The 22,263-nt window shown below is 39.5% G+C and overlaps 1 protein-coding gene across 7 annotated transcripts in view; it reads left to right on the top strand.

Annotated features, from left to right (window-relative positions):
* Utrn (utrophin) overlaps nt 1–22,263 on the top strand; it is a 555,367-nt gene that overhangs the window by 307,049 nt on the left and 226,055 nt on the right. Inside the window, exon 1 of one of the 7 annotated variants that reach the window (XM_045158278.1) lies at nt 2,115–2,432. The exons of the other annotated variants lie outside the window; for them this stretch is intronic. Within the exon in view, the coding sequence (XP_045014213.1) occupies nt 2,289–2,432 (144 nt within the window). The 5' untranslated portion in view covers nt 2,115–2,288. Of the gene's footprint in view, nt 1–2,114; nt 2,433–22,263 lie in introns of those variants that run through there. 7 annotated transcript variants of the gene reach the window in all.

Genomic DNA, 22,263 nt, shown 5'->3' with positions numbered 1-22,263 from the left:
GGGGTGTGACAGTGGCTGGCAAGGTTTTGCTTTGTAAAGTCTGTGTCATGTCATATTATATATTTTATATTTCATTGTGTTTCTGTCTCCTGAGCTTTTAGCCTGGTATTTATCCTTGTGTTTCATGGAGAAAGATTTCGTAGGTCGTTGAGCTCTCTTCCTGTGCCAGCTGAGTATCCAGCAGCATGTTGCTGTGATAGTGGGGTTGGGGGGGGTAAAGTACCTCTCTTCTGCAAATGTCACCTGCTGCTTCTAGAATTGGAATAACATTGTTTGAGCATCCCTAATCCAAAAATCTGAAATCCATGTGCTCTAAACTCTAAAAGTTTTTGAATGCTGACATGATGCCACAAGTGGAAAATTCCACACGAGGACAATTTGTTCCGTACCCAAAATTGTTAAAAATCCTGTGAAAATTACACTCTGGGTATGCGCATGAGTTGCATGCGAAACATAAATGACTTCTGTGTTTAGGTTTTGGGCCACCCCCCCCCCCAGGATATCTCATTGTGTGTATATAAATCCTGGATTTCAGGGTCCAAGAAAATGTGACCCTCCCACACCCTCAAACCCTTCTGGTTCCAAGCATCCCAAATGAGGAATGCGCCACTTACAGAAAGCCTCCCGGCTATAGCTCCCATGCTGCTGTGTTCATTTACAGGTAATAATTCAGTTGTTAGTATAGTCAGAGCGTGCACCCATGCCACTTCTCTGTCACCTGGAAAATCAGCCCTCTCCCTTTAGCACCAGCTCCCCCATTTCCCACCACCCTGTACCTCAATCATTAATCTTCTTGCCCAAGTACTTAATCGGTTTAGTTATGCTAATGGACTGCATGCCCGGCTGTTGTCTCTGATGGACATGCTGACACTGTTAGCTTCACCAGAAGGAGGCAGTATAGACCCTCAGTAGAAATTCCCAGGAAAATGCCAGTGAAACCCTTTGATCATTTCTCCACGAATCTGCCATATTAGACCCAACCCAACACTGTAAGTCATGCCAACGTGAAGGGCTGAGAGCGTGAGAAGTAAAAGACAAAAATGATTTTTCTTGAGGGAGCTCACATTCCTTTTACAATTTGAAGGATCCTGACATTAGGGAGAGGTGAGCTGGCAGGATGCCCCAGGTGGTTAGTGTGGATTGGACTGGACCCTGATAATGAGAAACGTCCAAGTTATATGCCTGGCTGTGCCCCTTGACACCAGCCATTTAACCCTCTGGGGATATCCACTTGTGGAATGACACTGCACCCCAATTGGTAATATAACAGGGAATGCATGTCAAATACATAAATCAGGCATAAGACTACTAAATTTGGCACTGTCTATATGATACTATTATAGGTATATTTCCTATTCATAAAGTTAAAACAGCTTTATGGCAAATTAAATAAAATTAGTGAAGATGCTGTGTAGGTGCGAGATGTGGGAATTTGCAGTGTTTTATAATCCATTGCAGACGCTTTATTAACTTTGCAGTTTGTTGAGAAGAGTTCTAATTTATTTCTAATGGACATGCCCTCCCAGTCAGGCACCTAGGAGCCCGTGGAATGGGCTCTGTATTTGGGATATCCCAGGTAAAGCCTCAATCCTCCAGCCAGTGTGGTTAGCTGTGTTTTACATGATTTTGTCCAGTCTCGTCTGCAGGTGGTTTTTCTATTCGTTTCTTTTCTTTTTAGCATTGAGTCTATGAGCTACAGTCATTAGAACCAGGTTCCCTTCTGCTCATCTCACGATGATTTCTCCCCGCATCTATTATTCACTCGTTCTGCAAGCACGACGGGAGCTGCTACGTTCAGTGGGGAGTGCAGCGTCCCTCTTTGGAGTTCTGGGCTCCTCAGCATCCTGCCTCCTCCTGTAGACCTGCGAGGAGGCATGCACTGTGGCGGCAGCGGCAATGTGTTGAATCCCTGTTCCCCGGGGATGCCTGCTTTGTATCTGCAGCTTTAATGCTTTACTTCATATCCTCTCTGGCTACCGCGGAGCGCACTCCTCCCCAGCAGCCGGCAGCGCTTGGCTGCCCGACAACTTGCTTCATTTCTGGCTACGCTGGGCTGAGCAGGTCCTGGCTGTGAGCATCTGCTGGGGGGCGGGGTGGGGGCTGTCTGGATCGGCGTTTGTCCCTGTTTTTCGAATTGAGAAGAAGTTGAAGGAATCCCAGCTTCCTTTTCCCTGAGAACCTAAAAGCTCTGTCTCTTTCAAATGCTTTTCTGGAAAGGAGCATGCTCACAGAACTGGCAAATCATTGCCCAGTGACCAGGAGGAAATGATCGGGGTTCTTTATTTATAATGCAAATTCTGAGGTGTCTTCACAAGTGTGGTAAACTTAAAATGATGGCTGTGGTGAGAACATCTCTGCAGAAAGTTGTGGTTCTGTTGCATCGTTTACAAAGGATGGCCGTTTCTTCTCCCCGGTACCAGAAGCTCTGTAAGGTAACTGATGGCAAAGAAGAAGCTGGGTGTGTGACAGTTGGGACGGGATAACTAACCTTTCAGATTCTTAGGAGGGTAAAGAAAAATCCCCTTGTTTAGTAGTAACTGACTGTTAAAGCCATTAGAAGGAATCGCTTCATTAAATTTTGTTTAAGATGCTGCAACAGATACATGATTTATTTTATAATCATCAAACCTTGTCTTCTGAGATGGGCTGGTTAGAAAAACAAAATAACAAAACTATATTCCTTAAGACCTGTTACCTCTAGGGTACTTTTTGCAGTATATTAATGTCAAATGGCACAGTAATCTTATGTAAACCTTGATAAAATAGTTATCTTTCAGTAGACTGCTTAAAATGTTAATCTTCTTATAGCTAAATATCTTTCAGTTATGAAAATTATAGCATATTCTAAAAATAAGTCTAACCCTGTCATCAAGCATTCCTTATATGCTTGGAATCTCCATATATTGGAGTTAAACTTGACTGACTTAATTTCCTTTGGACAGGTGGGTAGAGTGTTTAGGGTGTCACTTGTTAGACAGTTGTATATTCTTAACACTACGTCAGTCACCTTAAATATGAACTGGCTCCTGCAGTGTTTCAAGTTAGCTGTTATATTACTGATCAATCAGTTTTGGTATTCAAATGAAACTCACACCGTCTCATGACAAAAATGAAGCTACCTAATGTGGAAGGGGGAGATAATAACGGTAATGTTAAGTCGATTTCTAAACCACCAGATACTCTTCTTCTAAGGCATCTCCTGAGTGCCATTTTTTCTGGAAGAATCTAATTTTTTTTAACTGAGGTCTAATTGGATAGGCAGCCCCCTAAGACATGATTTTTTTTGATGATACAAAATATGACATGTTGAAGCATCAAGACTCTGGTCATATGCTTGTCAGTGGGGGACGAGGGAACGTATCCTACTAGCTTGATTCCATCATGCTGTTTTCTTTACAGTAGTTAACTTTTACTGCTTTAGGAGATAGGTAGAGGGAGTAGGACATCCTTTTCAGAAACACCTAGAAGTAGTTGCACTTGTATAAAGTTAATTTAAACTTAATGCAAGTTAATAATTCCCTTGTAAAAGTCTTATACAACTAATTATTTGAAGGCGTTATACTTTCATGCTTCAAAGAATAAACGCATCCTGGTAAAGCATTTGTATTTTTCATTAAAAAACGACTGAAAAAAAAAAAGACGGTTTGGATAAGAGAGAAGAAGCACTCAGTAATATGTGTTATTTTGTTTGTGTAACTATCAGGATACACATATGAATCATTAATGTATGTTATATTATTTGAATAATATATAAGTATGTAAGTTACTAATATGTATTTTATTCTTTTAAGCTATCACTATAAATGAAGAATTCTTTTTTTTTTAATAGCTAGGTTATTTTTCTCATACTTATGTACAAGTACTTTCACAAAACTAGAGGAATTTTTTCAAAGTCACATGATGGAGGTATGCTTTTAGTTCTAGATACGAAGCAGTGGTCAAGCTCTGGAGAAAGTTTCCAGTTACTTTCATAAGTAGACCCCAAATGGCACTAATGAAGTTATTGAAGTCATTGAGTAAGTCAACTCCCATCAGAAGTATTCTTTGAGAAGATTTAGAGACTTGTAATTTTCTTAATATGCTGTTAATATTCACGTGATTAGAATGATATCTTAAAGAGCACTTTGAATCTTTACTCTTTGCAGTTGAATTGTTTTCTCCCACATATTCTCTTCCTTCACACAGTGAAATGCACAACTGCCCAGATAATGAAAAAGAATTTGTAGTTCCAATATCTTCCAGCAGGTGACAGTATAAGGTGGCGAAATATGACATTTTGGGACTCTAGACTGGTAATGGCAGGATTACCATGAAATAAATAAGCTGGTAACAGGTACATTTTATTTGCCGGGCTATATGTTGAAAACAGATCCTAGTTATTGAACTATATTAAGTTATATGATCTAAATAAGAAACCTAATTGCAGAATTAAATAATCAATTGAAAATTACCTTCTCAAATTATGGCATATACTATTGAAATGATTTAATTATATCTTAATTATCACTGACCCTATATGAAATACTTAAACATTTAAATAGGTTTGGCATTCATTTACATTGATACCCTGTACATTCTCTTCCTCTTGAGTTGTAAAGGCTATCATGATTATTTTTCTCTGTACCTCTTGCATTTTCTAAATTTAGTTTCTTTAAAAGGTAATGCTATAAATTTCAGTCTTTTGCTTTAAAAATATAGGGACTGTTTATTTTAAGTACATTTAAATATTGCAATGAATAGAAAGAATGCACAATCGAAAGAAATGATCATTTCAAGTTCTTTTTGGCCTTTTGAAATCCAGTATTTGTTAATATTTCTCATTCTTGTTCTTTGGCTTCTTCTTACATATTATATGAAATATCAGTCACTTGTCAAATTTTTTCTTCAGTGACTTTTTTTGTTCATTTTTAAAAAAATTTAGTATTTCCCTTGACTGCTAGAAAATATTTTGTGTTACACAATTGGACATTTATGTGCAAGATACTCATTTTGTGTGTGTTTCCTGTGTGTATCAAAAAGGGGAGGGAAGAAGTAAGAGAGGCACTTGTGAAATTCACAGTTCGCAGAGTAGAAAAAAATACATCTCCCAACCTATTTACACAATCACTTATTTTTCTTGCCTTTATAAATACTTCTTTCTGATTATATGTCCCATAAAATTTGGGTAGGAAACTAAAATATAAGTGTTGCTTACTTGGTATAATTAACAGCATTGAAATTGCCTGGTGACCTAAAATCACCGCACACTGGATGCTAATTCCCCCGATTTGGTCTTGATTACTAAAGCTCCTTTAAAAGAGTCATGAACTTATCTAACGTTGATTTTTTTTCTCCTAATAGAACACAGGAAAAGCAAGGCTGAATGGAAGTAACTTTAAAAACAAACAAATTTTGGCTTTCATTTCTTTTAATTATGTGATTATTTTGGCCTGTTTTGCATCATTCAGTTTTTAGATTAAAAGTGATTGAGAGCCGGACATGGTGGTGCACGCCTTTAATCCCAGCACTTGGGAGGCATAGGTAGGAGGATTGCCATGAGTTCAAGGCCACCCTGAGATGACAGAGTTAATTCCAGGTCAGCCTGGACCAGAGTGAGACCCTACCTCGAAAAACCAAAAAAAAAAAAAAAAAAAAAAAAAAAAAAAAAAAGTGATTGAGGTTGTGTGGAGTCCAAAAGGAATTTTATAGGTCCACTTTTTATTCCTAAATACGAGTTTTCATAAAGTACTTAATAAGTGATGTGGTAGAAATAGTTTTTTTATAAAATAGATCAGGATGTGAGTCGTCATAGAAAAATGAGAGAATAAAAAAATCAGTTTTGTAAATTGAGTTCTTCATGACTTAAGCATTAAAAATTTTGATTCTAGCAATGTAGCTCTTTTGTTTGCCTGCATAATCACTTTAGTTTAAATGACTTTAATTGTCTCCACATTTTTGATGATATTGCTCTAGCAGCAAAAATAGTCTAAGCATATGTCTATATGCAGATTTATATTAGTTTATTAAATGTTATAGAGTGGTATTTTGCTCTGGTGTTCTGCTAATTTCTTTTGAGACCTCAGACTGCCCTTTTCTTTCTTTGTGATATGCCATTTGGTGATCAGTGGTTTATACATTTAGTGAAATGGTGGCTTGACAAGTCACGGTTCATCAATGATGTTTTAAAAAGGCTGTGTGGGAGAGAGAGAGTGTGTGTGTGTGTGTGTGTGTGTGTGTACACTGATTGACCTCATAGATGTTTGTAGAAGCTAAGTTGTAGTAGTATGTGATTCCAAAAGACATCTCAGTCTCTCAGATTTTGAGATTACATAAGTTCACAAACTGTTCATCAACTGTATGCGTCATTTAACGCTCTTTTAAGACTGAATGTTTTTTTTTTTAATATGCTAAGTGTGGTGGTGCACATTTATAGTTTTTCACTCCCAAACATTCCCCCACCTACTTTACAGGTGGAGAAGCTGCTGTTCTTTTATAATTAAATCCTTAAGACTTTCATAGCTTTGCTTGTCTCCCCTGTTATGATGTAATACCTAAAAGGCAGCTCTCAGATTCCCTCAGTTTTTCTCAATGACCAAACCACACACATTTTGCTTGAACCATAGAAGAGAGCTTAATTATGTCCCCCTATGTAGACGTCCCCTTGATCATATGAAGGATTGACCCTTCTTGGTTTCATGAGTCATTGCTGGATTAGATGGTTCTGGATTAGAAAGCTTGTGAAGGGTGAGATTTCCTGGAGAAAATGAGCTGTGGAAAAGAATGGGCCTGGTTCTCCCCCTCTGGTGTCTCTCACTGATGGCAGAATGCCTCCTTAGTGCTCTCTTTTCTGCACTCCCTAATCAGGGTCAATAACTGATAAAGAAAGGTGACCTCAAGAAGAGAGGTGCCGTCATCCTTACCTGCAGTATCACGTGTTTTCCTTGTAGCTCCCCAAGCAGAAACAGATAGCTTCCTGGCCTCTCTTTTACCACAACCCCTCTAGTCAATGTGTATTCCCAAATTAATTTTTAAAAAATTACCAAACTAGCATTGTGATAATCAGAAAACTCATGCTATCAATAGACCTTTAGTCAAAAACAATAGAATTAAACCTAATATAGTCCTTTATCATACCAAAAATAATATTACTCTACAAGATTGCCTGTTAAGTAGTGCTTTAAGAGGCAAAATGCCATTCCTTGTGTATATGTAGATGGACAATCCTGGTATAAATATGGAATAAACAGAATGTCCTTACACAGGGGTGGAATCCTAGTATGGGCATGGAAAAAGTTTTCTTTATGTTTTAAGTATTATTTCATTAGTGGGACCAGAAGATTGATGAGTTTTATTTTCTTCAGGGTGAAGTTTTTTAAGTTTCAAAGGGAAATTTCTGAGTTGTATGTACTCTGCTAAATTTTACCATGAAGACCCCATTTCCTTTTACCCGTCCTCTAAGAGTGGCTGGTAGTTTATTTTCAACTCCAATTAAGCAACTAGAAGAATGTTTATACAGAGGTAGAAGAATATAGAAAACTTCAGGCCAGTATAGCTTTCTTAGCTCCACAAAATTCATTCATTTCTGAGCAAGGTAAGTGTGTCCAAGTAATTAAAATTGGAAAGGATGTGAAGTATACCCCAGGGTTACCTTTTCTTTTTCTTCTTCCGTTTTTTTCTTCCTATGGAATTCTGACAGATTCATTTATACCAGAGCTGACTTGAGCAACCAGACTTTGCTTCTTATTAAATAGCAGACTAGTGTGATAGTAAATGGCTTGATAGAGCTTACTAAAGGTTTTGGGAAAACATACAATGAAGGTGTGTGCTGGGCCTGGTAGCACAGGGTTTGTAATCCCAGCTATTCAGGAGGTTTATAAGTTCAATGCCCACCTGGGCTACAGAGTAAGTTCAAGGCCAGTCTGCGTAATTTAGTGAGGTATTGACTTACAGTCAAAGTGTAAAACCAGGGCTAAGCAGATGACCCAGTCAGTGGTAGTCCTTGCCTAGCATGCCTGAGGCCCTCCTGGTTTCAGTCCCCAGGCTATACAAAATATGGTGTTGAATTGTTTTCACAGTAGGCAACTATTTTTCTTTTGTTATAAGAGGATTAAGAGAAAAATGGTTTACAAGTGCAAAAACAAATGATAACAAACGCCAAACAATTTACAATAGCAAACCCCAAACTATAAGCTTGTGTGATGGGAAAAATGCCTGACTGATAAGGTTTCCTGTTTGTAGAATTTGAAGATTTGGGCTGCAGTGATAGCTCAGCTGGTGAAAGCACTTGGTTGCAAAGCCTGATGGCATGGCCCCAGTCCTTTGGTACCCATGTACTAGAGGTTCATTTGCAGTGGAAGAAGACCCTGATGCACCCATACTTACTCGCTCTCGCTCTCTCTCTCTCTCTCTCTCTCTCTCTTTCTCTGTTTCTATCCCTCTCTTTCACCCCTTTCTCTTGGTCTCAAATAAATAAAAATATTAAAATTTAACATGTTCTCTCATATATGAGATTAATATATAAAATGAAATGTATAATATAGTGATATGATATTGTTTATCATTGAGGTAGGTAGGAAGGAAATTGTTATTATTCCCATTTAACAACTCAAGAAGTGTTGGATAAGCCCACAGTGAAGGGACAGGTCATGTGTTGCTCAGCTAACATGTGGTTGAACTTTGTATTGTTCATAGGTTTTCTGATTCCAGATTCAGTATGTCTCTGAACTTAATTTCAGGTGGTTTTAAGAGTTATTCTGGGGTCCAGTGAGCCATGTAATGTAGAAGGTAAAGAAAGTGATCCCACACAGATACCATCTAATCTTAAATCATTTTCTTGTGCTGTTCATTTTGGGGGGGAAAAAAGTCATGTGAACTTCCCCTTGAGCCATGAGCTGTGGGATTATACAACATGAGAAAATCCTGGAAAACATCTCATTCAAAATTTTGTTTCACAAAGGTACCTTCTGTAAGCATTCTGTTGTGACAGTTTTGGGAATGGCTAGGTATTTGTTTTCTTCTAGACCCATAAAAACAATGAGATCTATTCTTTTCAACACTTACAATATTTTTGAGGAGGACCCTCAGTGGAATGGGGGCAGGGAGGGGGAAACGATGATACCAACACATGATGTGCCCATACAAAGTGTCTACTTAATTTAAACAAATAATATTTAAAAAATAAGAAAGTTTCTGTGTGTGTGTGTGGGGGGGGGAGTTGTGTATGTTGATACTTGAGTGTTCCTTGCCACTGTAAATGAACACCAGATGCTTGTGCCACTTTTGTCTTTATGTGGGTACCCAGGCACCAAACTCAGGCCAACAGACTTTGTAAGCAAGTAAGTGCTTTAAACCGCTTAGCCATCTTTCCAGACTCTCTTTTCAAACTTTTGATTTCAAGGCCTGGTTGTACAATTTTAGGAGAGCAAATATTTTCTTTTTAATTTCAGATTGCTTTTTCTAATGGATTCATTTTGCACCTTTGCACAAAGGATGGATTGGTTCATTTTAATGCAAATTCATGTAGTTGGTTCTGGCTTTTGATTCATAATTTAGTCTGGTTTGAGTTGCAATACCACAGGTATTGAATTATGGATTCACTAAGCCTAATTCTCCATACCCAAATGTGCTTTTTGTCATTATATTTAAAGGGCATAATAACACCTGTAAAAATTAAATAAGAGTCAGCTACGCTTTTTAAATAAAACACCTTTTTAAATAAGAATTTCTTTTTTTTTTTAAATTTTTTATTTATTTATTTGAGAGCGACAGACACAGAGAGAAAGACAGATGATAGAGGGAGAGAGAGAGAATGGGTGCGCCAGGGCTTCCAGCCTCTGCAAACGAACTCCAGACGCATGTGTCCCTTGTGCATCTGGCTAACATGGGACCTGGGGAACCGAGCCTCGAACCGGGGTCCTTAGGCTTCACAGGCAAGCGCTTAACCGCTAAGCCATCTCTCCAGCCCAAGAATTTCTTTGTAAATTCAATTTAAAGTCCTGAATTCCATGATTTTCATGTACCAAAACATGTGCTAAACAGCATAAAAATAGAGGGACATGCTGTGAATGAAGTTCATATCAGTTTACTCCAAAGACGTTTTTGAAATATAATCGTTCCTTTTTAAATTTATTTATTTGTTTTCTTTATTTTTGAGGTTGGGTCTTTCCTTGTAGCCCAGGCTAATCCCAAACTCACCATCCTCCTGCTTCAGCCTCCTGAGTGCTGGGATTCCAGTCCTGTTCTACCACAGCCAGCTCTTCCTTACTTTTTTTTTTTAAATTAATTAGTTTTGTACTGAGTGAATACAGTCAATTTGGTTCCACTATTAGGCTCATCCATGACCTACCCTGTCCTCTTGTCCCCTCCTTGTTGAGGTATATGGGTCATGCATTGTGGAGTCAGCTCACAGTTATGGGTAGGATAAATGTCTCTGCATATCATAACCCAACATGTGGCTCTGACATTCTTTCCACACCCTCTTCTGCAAAATTCCCCTGAGACATGTTGGGTTCATTTTTGGCCTACTCCAGTGATGAGGTGTTGGGGGCCTCTGGGTCTCTGGATCTCTGATTTGGTAGGAGTTGATTTTTCTCTGTGTTGGTCTCCTTCCCCCTTGTGCTGGTACACGGTTCACCAAGAAAACAGCACCCTTGCTTGTTTTGCCAATTGTTCTTAGTTTCAGCTGGGGTCCTTTTGAGGTGGCTCTCTCCTTAGGATCTACATCTATCTGAAAAAGAGAAGCAGATTCTGCAACAGAGCGTAAGTTAGCACCAGACAAGTGAGATAACTCTTACTTTTTAATAGAGAATTTAATAGGTGTAGGCCCTCTAGTAGCCCACGACTGGTGGTAGCTTGATAATGGAGAGCAGGCTTATGTTTGGATATGGTTCTGACTTGTTTCCCAGCTCCAGCTATGGGTCCCGTACCACTGAGGGATCAGTTAGCCGAATCAAGAGCAGTTGGTTCCCCACCATGGCTGTGCGCCACTATTGCACTTGTGTGAGCATCACAACAGGTTATTTGCTGCTAAGTAGGATAGACTGTTCTTCCTTACTTTTAATTAATAAATGATCATTGTGTTTATGAAGTATTTCATTGGCGTAGAGGCTGCACTACTATAGGGGGAGACTGTGTGCATCCCAATAATCTTGGCCTCGCCACTTCCCAGTTTTGCATCACCTGACACTCCTTTTACCCTATTGGTGTCTCAGCTCTCTTTTCAGAACGTGAGAGTGGAATTGCTCTCTCCATCTTCATTCTCCATTCATCTTCTCACCTGCTGGGTGTTCGTGAGCAAGAGAGATGATGTGTGTGGTGCTGGGTCCTCAGCCTAATGGGTCCCGGATGTGGTGGTTTTATCACTGTCTTCATTGTCCCTATCCCTGAGGGAACCTCTATACCTCAGCAGAGAAGTCCACACCATAGTCACCCAGAGAAGGTCTGTAAAAGATCCCTGCCCCAAGGACTTGGGCACCCTGTGCTTGAGTTGCAGTCTGGGTAGTGCCAGGCAGGGATGCCATGAGGTCCTGCTTTCCTAAGGAAGGAGAAAACTCCCACAGGCTTTGTTGTCCTAGCTGTTTGCAACTCTGCTTGGTGACATCTAAATCAAACCTCTGCCTGACCAGTGGATTTGGGGTTGAAAGGCCTGTAGGATGAGCGCCCCCTATTTCTGAGGGCCCCTTAGATAGTCCTTCGGATTCCTACATGGTAGAGTCAGAATGAAACTTACAGAATGTTAATTTACATACACCTTGTGCTGTAAGGAAACTATGCAGTTTCTTTTAACAGAAACTAAAGAAAACAGCAAAGACATTAGTTTTACTGTGACCGGTATAGGAGGAAAACGACAACCACTGAACATGTTTTTACAGAAGAGAGTGGGAAGAGATAATGATGCTTTTTAACCTTCTTCTCAATCTCTTTAAGAATCATGGTTTTTGATGCTGTGAGTTCTGAGTAGAAATTAACCCCCAAACATCTGAATTTAACTTTTTAGTTTGTTCGTGGTATGAGTGTGCAATGATAGAACCTTTTTTCTCTCTTAAAATTTTTTTTTTTTTGTGGGTGATGGAACTTAACATGAGCAGCAGACCTGCACACCACGGGCACCTCCTTTCCTCTCCCCCTAACTGCTAGGGTTACAAACATGTGCCATCACACCTGGCTTAATGGCAGTCTTTTACAAATGCCCTTGCTATTTGATTCAGACATTTTATAAAATGAGAAATCGTAAAAGTAAACTTTGTAAGAATTAGAAGTAGACGAGAAAGGAAATTGCCTGTGTGGGAGGCATTATCTGAGGCTGTAGGTACTTTGGGTTTGGGATTTTAAAAGATCACAATGTATATGCGCCTTTGCAAGGTGTGCGGAGGAGAGAGGCTCACCTAGGGCTGGGTGGCTTGATAGGGAAGCAAGGGAATGATGATTTGATCTTGAGCTTGCTTCTTATGTTTTGTAACTGTCCTATCAAACTTTATATATTATGAATGCTTTTCCTATCAATAAACATAAGTTGAGATTTAAAAAAACTATAAATCAAATTTTATAGAATGCCTACACTATAATTTTTTCAAGCAAACAAATATCACTGGATAACAAGGTTATTGTCCTTGTTCTCATGATGACTAATTCTGGGATGAACATGCTCATGAATTGTTGAATACATCTTGATTATTTTCAGGCTATATTTTCCAAACAGAGCAACTGTACTAGGAAAGAAGAACTTTTAAAGGTTTTTGATTCATGTATGCAGATTTCCCTCTTTAAGGTAGTTTCTATTTATTTACACATTCATTCCAGTGTAATGTTAAATTTTAGCATCCTCACTGATAGTAATAGTTTTTAATTACAATGTTTTCTGAAGGTATGAGATCAAAACTAGAACCCCATAAGAGAACATTAGTGAAACCCAGCCAGGGGAAGTGATTTGCCCAAGTATCTGACCAAATATTCTCTCCCAACACAGCAGTATAATAAAGCTAAGGGTTGTTTGAGCATCCTCCGAAGGGTAGTAAATTCTGGCATGAAGATTACAGAGAAGTGTTCAAAGAAAAGATAGTGCCTAGTACATATCTGGACAAATGGGTAGAATATGAGTAAAGCAGGGGATTCTGGGAATAGAGAACAGAATAAAGACTTGGAGCAGAGTCTGCTGATCGCATCCAGAGAACATGAGGTCTTTATCTATCAGAAGTGGCTGGGAGTTTAGTCAATAAAGATTTTCTCTTAAAAACATGAAACTAGTTTTTTTTTAAAAAATCTTTTAATTTAATTTATTATTATTATTATTATTTTATTGTTTTTTTTTTTGCTTTTTCGAGGTAGGGTCTCACTCTAGCTCAGGATGACCTGGAATCACTCTGTAGTTTCAGGGTGGCCTCGAACTCATGGCAATCCTCCTACCTCTGCCTCCTGAGTGCTGGGATTAAAGGCGTGTTTTTTTCAAAGTAGGGTGTGCCACCACTCCAGTCAAAGTTAGTATTTTGATTGCTAGCCAGGTTTTGGACAATTTTTGAAATTTAATTCCTTAAAAAAAAATAGGACTGGAGAAACGGCTTAGCGGTTAAGCGCTTGCCTGTGAAGCCTAAGGACCCTGGTTCCAGGCTCAATTCCCCCAGGACCCACGTTAGCCAGAGGCACAAGGGGGTGCATGCATCTGGAGTTCGTTTGCAGTGGCTGGAGGCCTTGGCGTGTCCGTTCTTTTTCTCTTTCTCTCCCTCCCTCCCTCCCTCTCTCTCTCTCTCTCTCTCTCTCCTTCTCTCTTTGTATGTCACTTCATATCGGGATTCCATGGGTGGCTTAGGAATTGACTTGGGGCTGGCAGAGTTTGCAACCAAGCACCTTTAAGCCACAGAGCTGTTTCCCAGCTCCGTGGTGCCTCCATCTTTAATCTGGGACATCTTCCTTCATGGTGGTCATCCCCCTTTGGATGTAAGGTGTTCTGGTATATGAGTGAAAAAATGTTATACTTTTACACTTTAATGTAACTGGATGAGGGAATAACCTAATACTTCACACAAGATTAAAAATATTCACAGTCAATATGTCTAGTGTTTAAGTATAAGTTTATAGAAATTTAGGGTTTAGGGAATTGTAGAGATAATTTGAATGTTTTCTGTATTATATATAAAGAAGAAATGTCTTTGTTACAAAAGATTGTATTTTTATTTATTTGAGAAAGAGAGAAATAGGGAGAGAGAAAGGGGGGGGAATGGGCGACCCAGGGCCTCCAGCTGCTGCAAACGAACTCCAGATGCGTGTGCCCCCTTGTGCATCTGGCTTATGTGGGTCCTGGGGAATTGGACCTGGGTCCTTTGGCTTGGCAGACAAGCACCTGAACCGCTAATCCAAGAAGAAATGCTTTAACACTATTGTAGAACTTACTTCTTTTTTCTAACCTGTGAAAGATGAATTTTAGGAGAAAGTAGAAAGAGGGAGTTACCCATATTGTAGCTTTTCTGCCAGGGCACGATGTTAATGTAAAGCCAAAATGCAATATACTCTGCTTTTCACTTTGAAAATAGCTTTGTTGAGATATAACTGGCATACAATATAATTCACTACTTTCAGTTTAGAAACTCAAGAATTTTCTAGAAGACTATTTCCAACGTCCTGCATCGAGCACCACGATCCGGGTTGAGAAATAACCCCTCATGCCCATGAGTACCCACCCTGCATGCTGCCCTGCCCTCTGTCAGCCCGGGCAGCCAGGACAGGAACCCCTGTCTTCTCTTCCTTTTCATATCAAACGAGGATTCAGAGCTTGGTACTGCAGTGTAAGGTGAAAGTCTTGGAAAAGTTTCCTTATTTTCCTGTGGCATATTTACTACTTTATCCGCAGGAAGTCCATAGTTTTAAGTTCAATTATTGATAACAAATGGAGTAGCTTGTATTCTATGATTTTAAAACCTTATAGAACTGTATGCAATTTATTCCTCCTATTAATTCTTTAAAGTACACTCAAACTACTTCAAGGTCAGTAAAAATGATGAATTTAGAAGCTGAAGGCCTAAACTGAACTACCTCATTTGCTGCTTAAGCATATACAGTGATCTCAACCCTGTGAATTCATCTGCACAATGGGATTAATAAAAAGACAGCTCAGGGTGTGTGAATTTCCCTTGAAGAGCTTAAGTACTATAAAAATTTTTAAATTTCTGTAATCTGGTTTCCGTAAGCAGGGACAGTGACAGCATTTGTCCCCCACCCCGCACAGCATGCTTGCGCCATAGTTCATTTCTGGCTTCTTATGAAGAACAGAGAGCATGTAGCGGAAGCATTTGTCCTGTCTCAGCTCAGGTAGCAGAAGTTTGTGTGCTGAGCAGCACTGGTCTTCGTAAAGTCCAGGGCCCGTTCAGTTGTCTTCTTTCCGGGGGCACCCCGCCAGCCTCCACATTAAGGTACATTCTCTGCCAACTTTAAACTCCGAATAGCTTCATCACAAATTAGAGCTCCATGGGTAGGACCATGTCTTCAGAGCAGGGCTAATGGTCCCTGAGGCGACACATTCGAAATCTTCATTCAATCTAAAACTAGGGCAGCCCTAAGTTTTTGTTTTTTTAAAAAATATATACATGATCTCAGATGTTGGTGAGGACATGGGAAGGGCTGGGGGAAAATATTCCTTGAATTTTAATATTCATTAATCATTGTAATAATTGAGTTTTGCCTAATCTCTACGTTGAGAGTAAGGGTTTGACAGGTAATAAATCAACAGAATCAGTGACCGTGGTGACTGAGCAGTGTTTGGCATGAATTCTTGAAGGAAAAACTACATTGCTTCATTGTCCAGCCTGTCATTGTGGAAGGTACTCACGTGGTGTGGAGTGGAGGTGGATCAGAGAAAACATGTCCTCTTTTCCGAAGTAATTGCTCCTAATGGCAGCCTAATGACCTATTATGCGTACTTCTGAGAGCTGAAAAGCTTAATAGGAAGCTAGCGGAAGATTTGAGAAATTATATAATAGGAACCAAAATTTCAGAAAGTCACGTGGTTGAGAATCAGTACTTCATTAGGCAATTTAATGACTCAGCAGTTTACTGACAGATGTCTTCCTTGCTTTTTTTTTTTTTCTCTTCCTTCCTTCCTTCCTTTCTTTTTTTCTTTTCTTTCCTGAGGTAGGGCCTCATTCTAGCCCAGGCTGACCTAGAATTCACTCTTGTAGTCTCTGGGTGGCCTCGAACTCACAGCGATCCTCCTACCTCTGCCTCCCAAGTGCTGGGATTAAGGGTGCGCACCACCACATCAGGCTTTATTTTTATTTTTTTTTAAGGCAGTGACTTACTTGTAGTCCAGGCTGGCTTCAAATCATTATGCTTCAACGTCTCCAGTTCTGGGATTCAGACATATGCCACCTGCCTGGTCTTGGCTTCATCATTTTGTGCATGCATGTGTGCCTGCATGTATGTATGTATGTATGTATGTGTGTGTGCATGCATGTGCATATGTATATTGGTCTATGTGTGTGCATGTGGAGGCCAGAAAATAAACTTGTGTGTTTTCCCTCAGGAATACTGACCATTATTTTGAGCCAGTGTCTTCCACTGGTCTAGAATAATAATTAGGCCAAGCTGGCTGGCCAGAGTGCTCCAGGGATCCATCTACCTTTGTCTTTCCAGTGCTGCAATCTCAAGTGCATGCTCGCATCCCAGCGATCCTTAAGTGGGTCCTGGTGATTGAACCTAGGTCCGCATGCTTTACTGACTGATCCATCTTTCCAGCTAGACCCATTTTTTTTTAAGACCAGGAGCCACAGGTATCAGGGGTTAGATGATCTGTCCTAATATGCATTAATAGTGACAGAGGCTGATTGCTTTGACAAAGATATATTCTGTTTTTATTTTATGATAGTTTACTACAAAAGTAGGGCTTTACAGGTCTCTCAGAAGAACTGTTGACATCAAATAAATCAAGTAGTTGGCACAAATGACTTACATGATGGCTCAAAAATAGCTCTCAGAGAAAATATATGTGATGGCATCTTTACAGCTGCCAAAGCTTGGTGCCATTTGATGGGTGTTTATTTTACCAGTCTTTCAATTATTTTGCATGCTTGAATGTTGTATGATAAAATGTTGCAAAGGTAACAGCAATTCTACCATAAATAAAGGTGGGCTAGATTACTTGAAGGGTGCAAGCTTACCTGTTGACAGTTATACAAGAACGTCAGTGGACCTCTGTCCATTGCTTACATACCCAATTAAGTTGGTGACAAATGCAAAATGTCTTGAGAGTTTCTTGATTACCTAGTGACAAGCATCTACTGAGTTGATCTGTAGCTTTCATCCTTTGAGCTCATTTACATGTAAATGAAAGTCATTTTTACAAGTCCCTTTTTCTTTTATAAAAACCAAAGTTTTACTTCCCACAGCATAAGATTTGTAGCATAGATACCCTCATTTATAATAGATTACTAATGCTTGCAGAGGTGAGAAAGAAAATTGTATCCCCTTCTTCAATATTCAATATAGTCAAACAGTTCAGGTTTGAATTCTTATTTAACAAGGTTTTCCAAATCCTGCTTAGTGCTGATAACTTTTGAATTGAGGCCAATTTAAGGGACCACTGTATCCCTGGATATTAATACTGTTCTGTTTTTTAAGATTTATTTTTATTTATTTATTCGAGACAGAGAGGGAGAGAGAGAGAGTGAGATTAGGCACACCAGGGCATCAAACGAACTCCAGATGCGTATGCAATGTTGTGCATCTGGCTCATGTGGGACATGGAGAATCGAACCTGGGTCCTTAGGCTTCGCTGGCAGGCGCCTTAAACCGCTAAGCACTTTCTCCAGTCCAGATAACTGTCTTTATGATAAGTAGAAGTTTATCAATGTTTGGTTCTTAAATTCTGGGACTGTCCACATCTTCAGGAAGGACACACCAGCTTGTCAAAGGCATGAATTAATCATATTGCCTGTAAAACTGATTCATTATTCATAGCATTGTTTTGCTTTGCCTTTCTCATTTCTCTGACTTGTTATTTAAGCCAATTAAAATATAATTTGAGCCAGATGGGGTGGCACACACCTTTAATCTCTGCACTTTAGGAGGCAGAGGTAGAAGGATTTCTGTGAGTTTGAGGCCCCCTTGGGACTACAGATTGAATCCCAGCTCAGCCTGGGCAAGAGTGAGACCCTCCTTGAAAAAAAATTTATATAACTTATACTTTATTTAATATATATATATATATATATGCAGTTTGACTTCATCGCATATGTGGTTCTTTTCATCACATGTATTTTTTTTTTTGGTGGACATAAGGTCGCATTCTGTAGCCCCAGCTGGTCTGGAACTCAGTCTGACCTTGAACTTGAGACCATTCTCCTGCCTCAGTCTTTAGAATCATGATTTACAAAACATTTATTATTTTCATCCCTCCATTTATTTAGGACTTTTCACAATGCTAGAACTTCCTCCTTAGAAACTATATTGTTTTAAACATAAAATTTCTTGGAATAGTACATTTGATAATAATTTTCAAAACTGAACTGGAATGTCATATTGCAGCAATAACTGAGTTAATGGAGGATTTTCAAATGTATTTATTTATTTCTAACATCTAGTGTGTGCTCTAGATTAATTATACTTGATTAGCTTCCTTGCTCTTTAAATCAAAATGAACAAATATTTATTGCAGCCCAGCAGAAGCCTCATTTAGGGCTCAGATCACTGGATAGAGCAGCAGAATGCTTCCCTTATTCATAAAGGCCAGAAGTCAAAGGACAGGAATTAACCACCCTACCTAATTCCTAATATATAACTGCTGAGTAAATGGGGAAATGGGTGAATAATTAGGGATGGAAGGAAGAGAGAACGGAATGCATTTAAATAACTCTTTAGTATGTGTGGGTGGGGGTATGTCAGGGTCTCTTACAACTACACATGAATTTCAAGTGTTTAAACCACTCTGATTTGCCTGGGTGGCTGTGGAATTGAACCTGGGCTAGCAGGCTTTGCCAGCAAGTGTCTTTAATCTCTGAGCAATCTCCTGACCCCCTCATTTAAATAATTCTTTTTTTAAATTTATTTGAGAGCGACAACGAAAGAGGCAGACACACACACACACACACACACACAGAGAGAGAGAGAGGGAGGGAGGGAGGGAGGGAGGGAGAATGGGTGCACCAGGGCTTCCAGCCACTGCAAACGAACTCCAGACACGTGCGCCCCCTTGTGCATCTGGCTAACATGGGTCCTGGAGAATCGAGCCTCTAACCGGGGTCCTTAGGCTTCACAGGCAAGCGCTTAACCACTAAGCCATCTCTCCAGCCCCTTAAATAATTCTTAATGGTATTGTTTTTCATTGTATAAACATTCTTTGTGAGTTAAGTAAAGAATTAATGTATTTACAAAACAGTAAGGGTAGGGGAAGGAGCCCCGGGCTGGGAGTGAAGAAAGAGAGAGAGATTGGGCATATCAGGGCTTCCAGCCACTGAATGAATTTTCAGGACATACCCGAACCAGTTGAGTAACATAAATGGTCAGTTATTATCACAAAGGGGTTTTGTTTATTTTTATTTATTTAAGATATTTTTATTTATGGGCTGGAGGGCTTTATGCCTTAGAGGTTGTTGCTTGCCTGCAAGGTCAAAGGACCCAGGCTCAATTCCCCAGGGCCCATGTAACCCAATACCCATGCATGCATCTGGAGTTTGTTTGCAGTGGCTAAAGCCCTGACATGCCCATTTTCTCTGTTTCTCTCCCCCACCCACTGACCTCTCTCTCAAATACAATAAATTGATAATTACATAAATTAAAAAGGATAAAAATATTGTATTTATTATTTATTTTCAAGCAGAGAAAAAGAAATAAACAGAGAATATGGTTATGCCAGGGCCTCTAGCAGCTGCAGACAAACTCCAGATGCATGTCCCACTTTCTGTGTGTGGCTTTACATGGGTACTGGGGAATCAAACCTGGGTCATTAGGGTTTGCAGGCAAGTGCTTTAACCACTGAGCCGTCTCTCCAGCCCTTAGTTTATGTTTAAACTTAAGCTGTCTTCTTATTTTCCAGAAAAAGCTCTGAATTGAACTACTAAGGAAATATAATGACAGTCAGATTTTGAATATTTACAAACGGAAAATTACTTTTAATGTTTTTTAACAAATTCAATATATTTCATTAATTTTAAAAACAGCACTTTTTTTTTTTTGTTTTTTGTTTTTCTGCAGTAGGCTTTCACTCTAGCCCAGGGTAACCTGGAATTTACCATGTAGTCTCAGGGTACCCTCAAACTCATGACTATTCTCCTACCTCTGCCTCCTAAGTGCTGGGATTAAAGGCGTGTGCCACCATGCCTAGCTAGCACTTATATTTTTACTCCTGGATATATAAAAGAGAAAGTGGGGCTGTAGAGATGGCTTGGCAGAGAAGGTACTTGCCTGCAAAGCCAAAGGACCCAACCCAGGTTCAATTCTCCAGAACCCATGTAAGCCAGATGCGCAGAGTGCCACATATGTCTGCAGTTTGTTTGCAGCAGCTGAAGGCTTTGGTGTACCTATTCTCTCTCTTTCCCCCGTCTTCCTTTCTCTCTCTCTCTCTCTCTCTCAAATAAATACATAAATCAAAAATATTTAAAAGAGAAAGTATTCCCTTTCTCAGGTAGGAATATTATTAACACTTTATTCCAATTCATTTTGATATTATATATGCATATATAATATCTAATATATAATTATATATATGCATATATAATATCTAATATATAAAAATATATATATATTTCAATATCAAAATCATATTCTGCATAACTTCTTTTGCTTTCCTTTTTAAAATTTCTTTTGTTTTATTTTTATTTATTTATTTGAGGCAGACAGACAGAGACGTAGAGAAAGAAGCAGTTAGAGAGATTGGGCATATCAGGGCTTCCAGCCACTGAAAACGAACTCTAGATGCGTGTGCCCCCTTGTACATCTGGGGAATTGAGCCTTGAACCAGGGTCCTTAGGCTTCATAGGCAAGCCCTTAACCGCTAAGCCATCTCTCCAGCCCTCCTTTTTTTTTTTTGGTCAAGGTAGGGTCTCACTGTGGCCCAGGCTCACCCTGAATTAGTCTCAGGGTGGCCTTGAACTCAAGGCGTTTCTCCTACCTCTGCCTCCCAAGGGCTGGGATTGAAGGTGTGCGCCACCACGCTTGGCTTCTTGAATATTGATTTTTTGGTTCTTGAGAGTCTTTTATAAGCATTTTAATATTTATCTGAAGAGAGTATTTTTGGCAGTGGTGAGTATTCATTGTGCTTTATATACTAGAAAATACCTTAAAATCTGGTTTTGGTATTTAAATGCTGCAATGAATGCTTTGTGTAGATATTTCACTGCTAGAGGCTACTATTTCTTGTAATTTATTACCATTTATTGGTTTTATTGGAATATTTTTCCAGAAAGGCTGCACCAGTATAGATTCTATAATGTGTGTGCTCACTGTGTCTGTGGCCTTGAATTTCATCATTTTGAAGTATTATTTTTAATATGATAACTTTTTTTATCTAAGTCTTTATGTATTTGTGTGTGTGTGTGTGTGTGTGTGTGTGTGTGAGGTGAGAGAGAGAGAGAGAGGGAGAGAGAGAGAGGGAGAGAGAAAGAGAAGGAGAAAGGAGCGGGGGAAGAAATAGAGCATGTGGAAGCATGAGTGCCATAATGTGCATGTGGAGGTTTAGGGGCAATTTTTGGGTTCATATTCACCATTCAACTGTTTTTGAGACAGAGCTCAGAGTTATGCTGTTTTTCTTTAATTTTTTTTTAAAAAATTTTATTTATTTATTTATTTGAGAGCAACAGACACAGAGAGGAAGACAGATAGAGGGAGAGAGAGAGAGAATGGGCGCTCCAGGGCTTCCAGCCTCTGCAAACGAACTCCAGACGCGTGCGCCCCCTTGTGCATCTGGCTAACGTGGGACCTGGGGAATCAAGCCTTGAACCTTAGGCTTCACAGGCAAGCACTAAGCCATCTCTCCAGCCCTTTCTTTAATTTTTAAAATAATGTTTTTTATTTGCACGAGAGAGACAGAAAGATAGATAGATGGATAGATAGACACAGAGAAAGAGAGAGAGAATGGGCACACACCAGATGCATAGTGTGCCACTTTGGGTCACTAGCTTTACCTGGGCACTGGGGCATCATACCCCAGGCTGAAAAGCTTTGCCAGGTGAGCACTTTTATCAGATGAGCTGCCAGCCCTGGCTGTTAGTTTGTTTGTTATTTATTGCTACACTGACCAAGGGCTTCAGGAACATTCTCCTGTCTCTGTCTCTGATCTTGCCATCAGTGTGCTGGTATTGCAGAAGC

Source organism: Jaculus jaculus, chromosome 9 (genome assembly GCF_020740685.1).
Source record: "Jaculus jaculus isolate mJacJac1 chromosome 9, mJacJac1.mat.Y.cur, whole genome shotgun sequence".
Classification (NCBI taxonomy): Eukaryota; Metazoa; Chordata; class Mammalia; order Rodentia; family Dipodidae; genus Jaculus; species Jaculus jaculus.
Note: the sequence above shows the minus strand (reverse complement) of the source record. Positions and strands in the feature narration are given on the sequence as shown.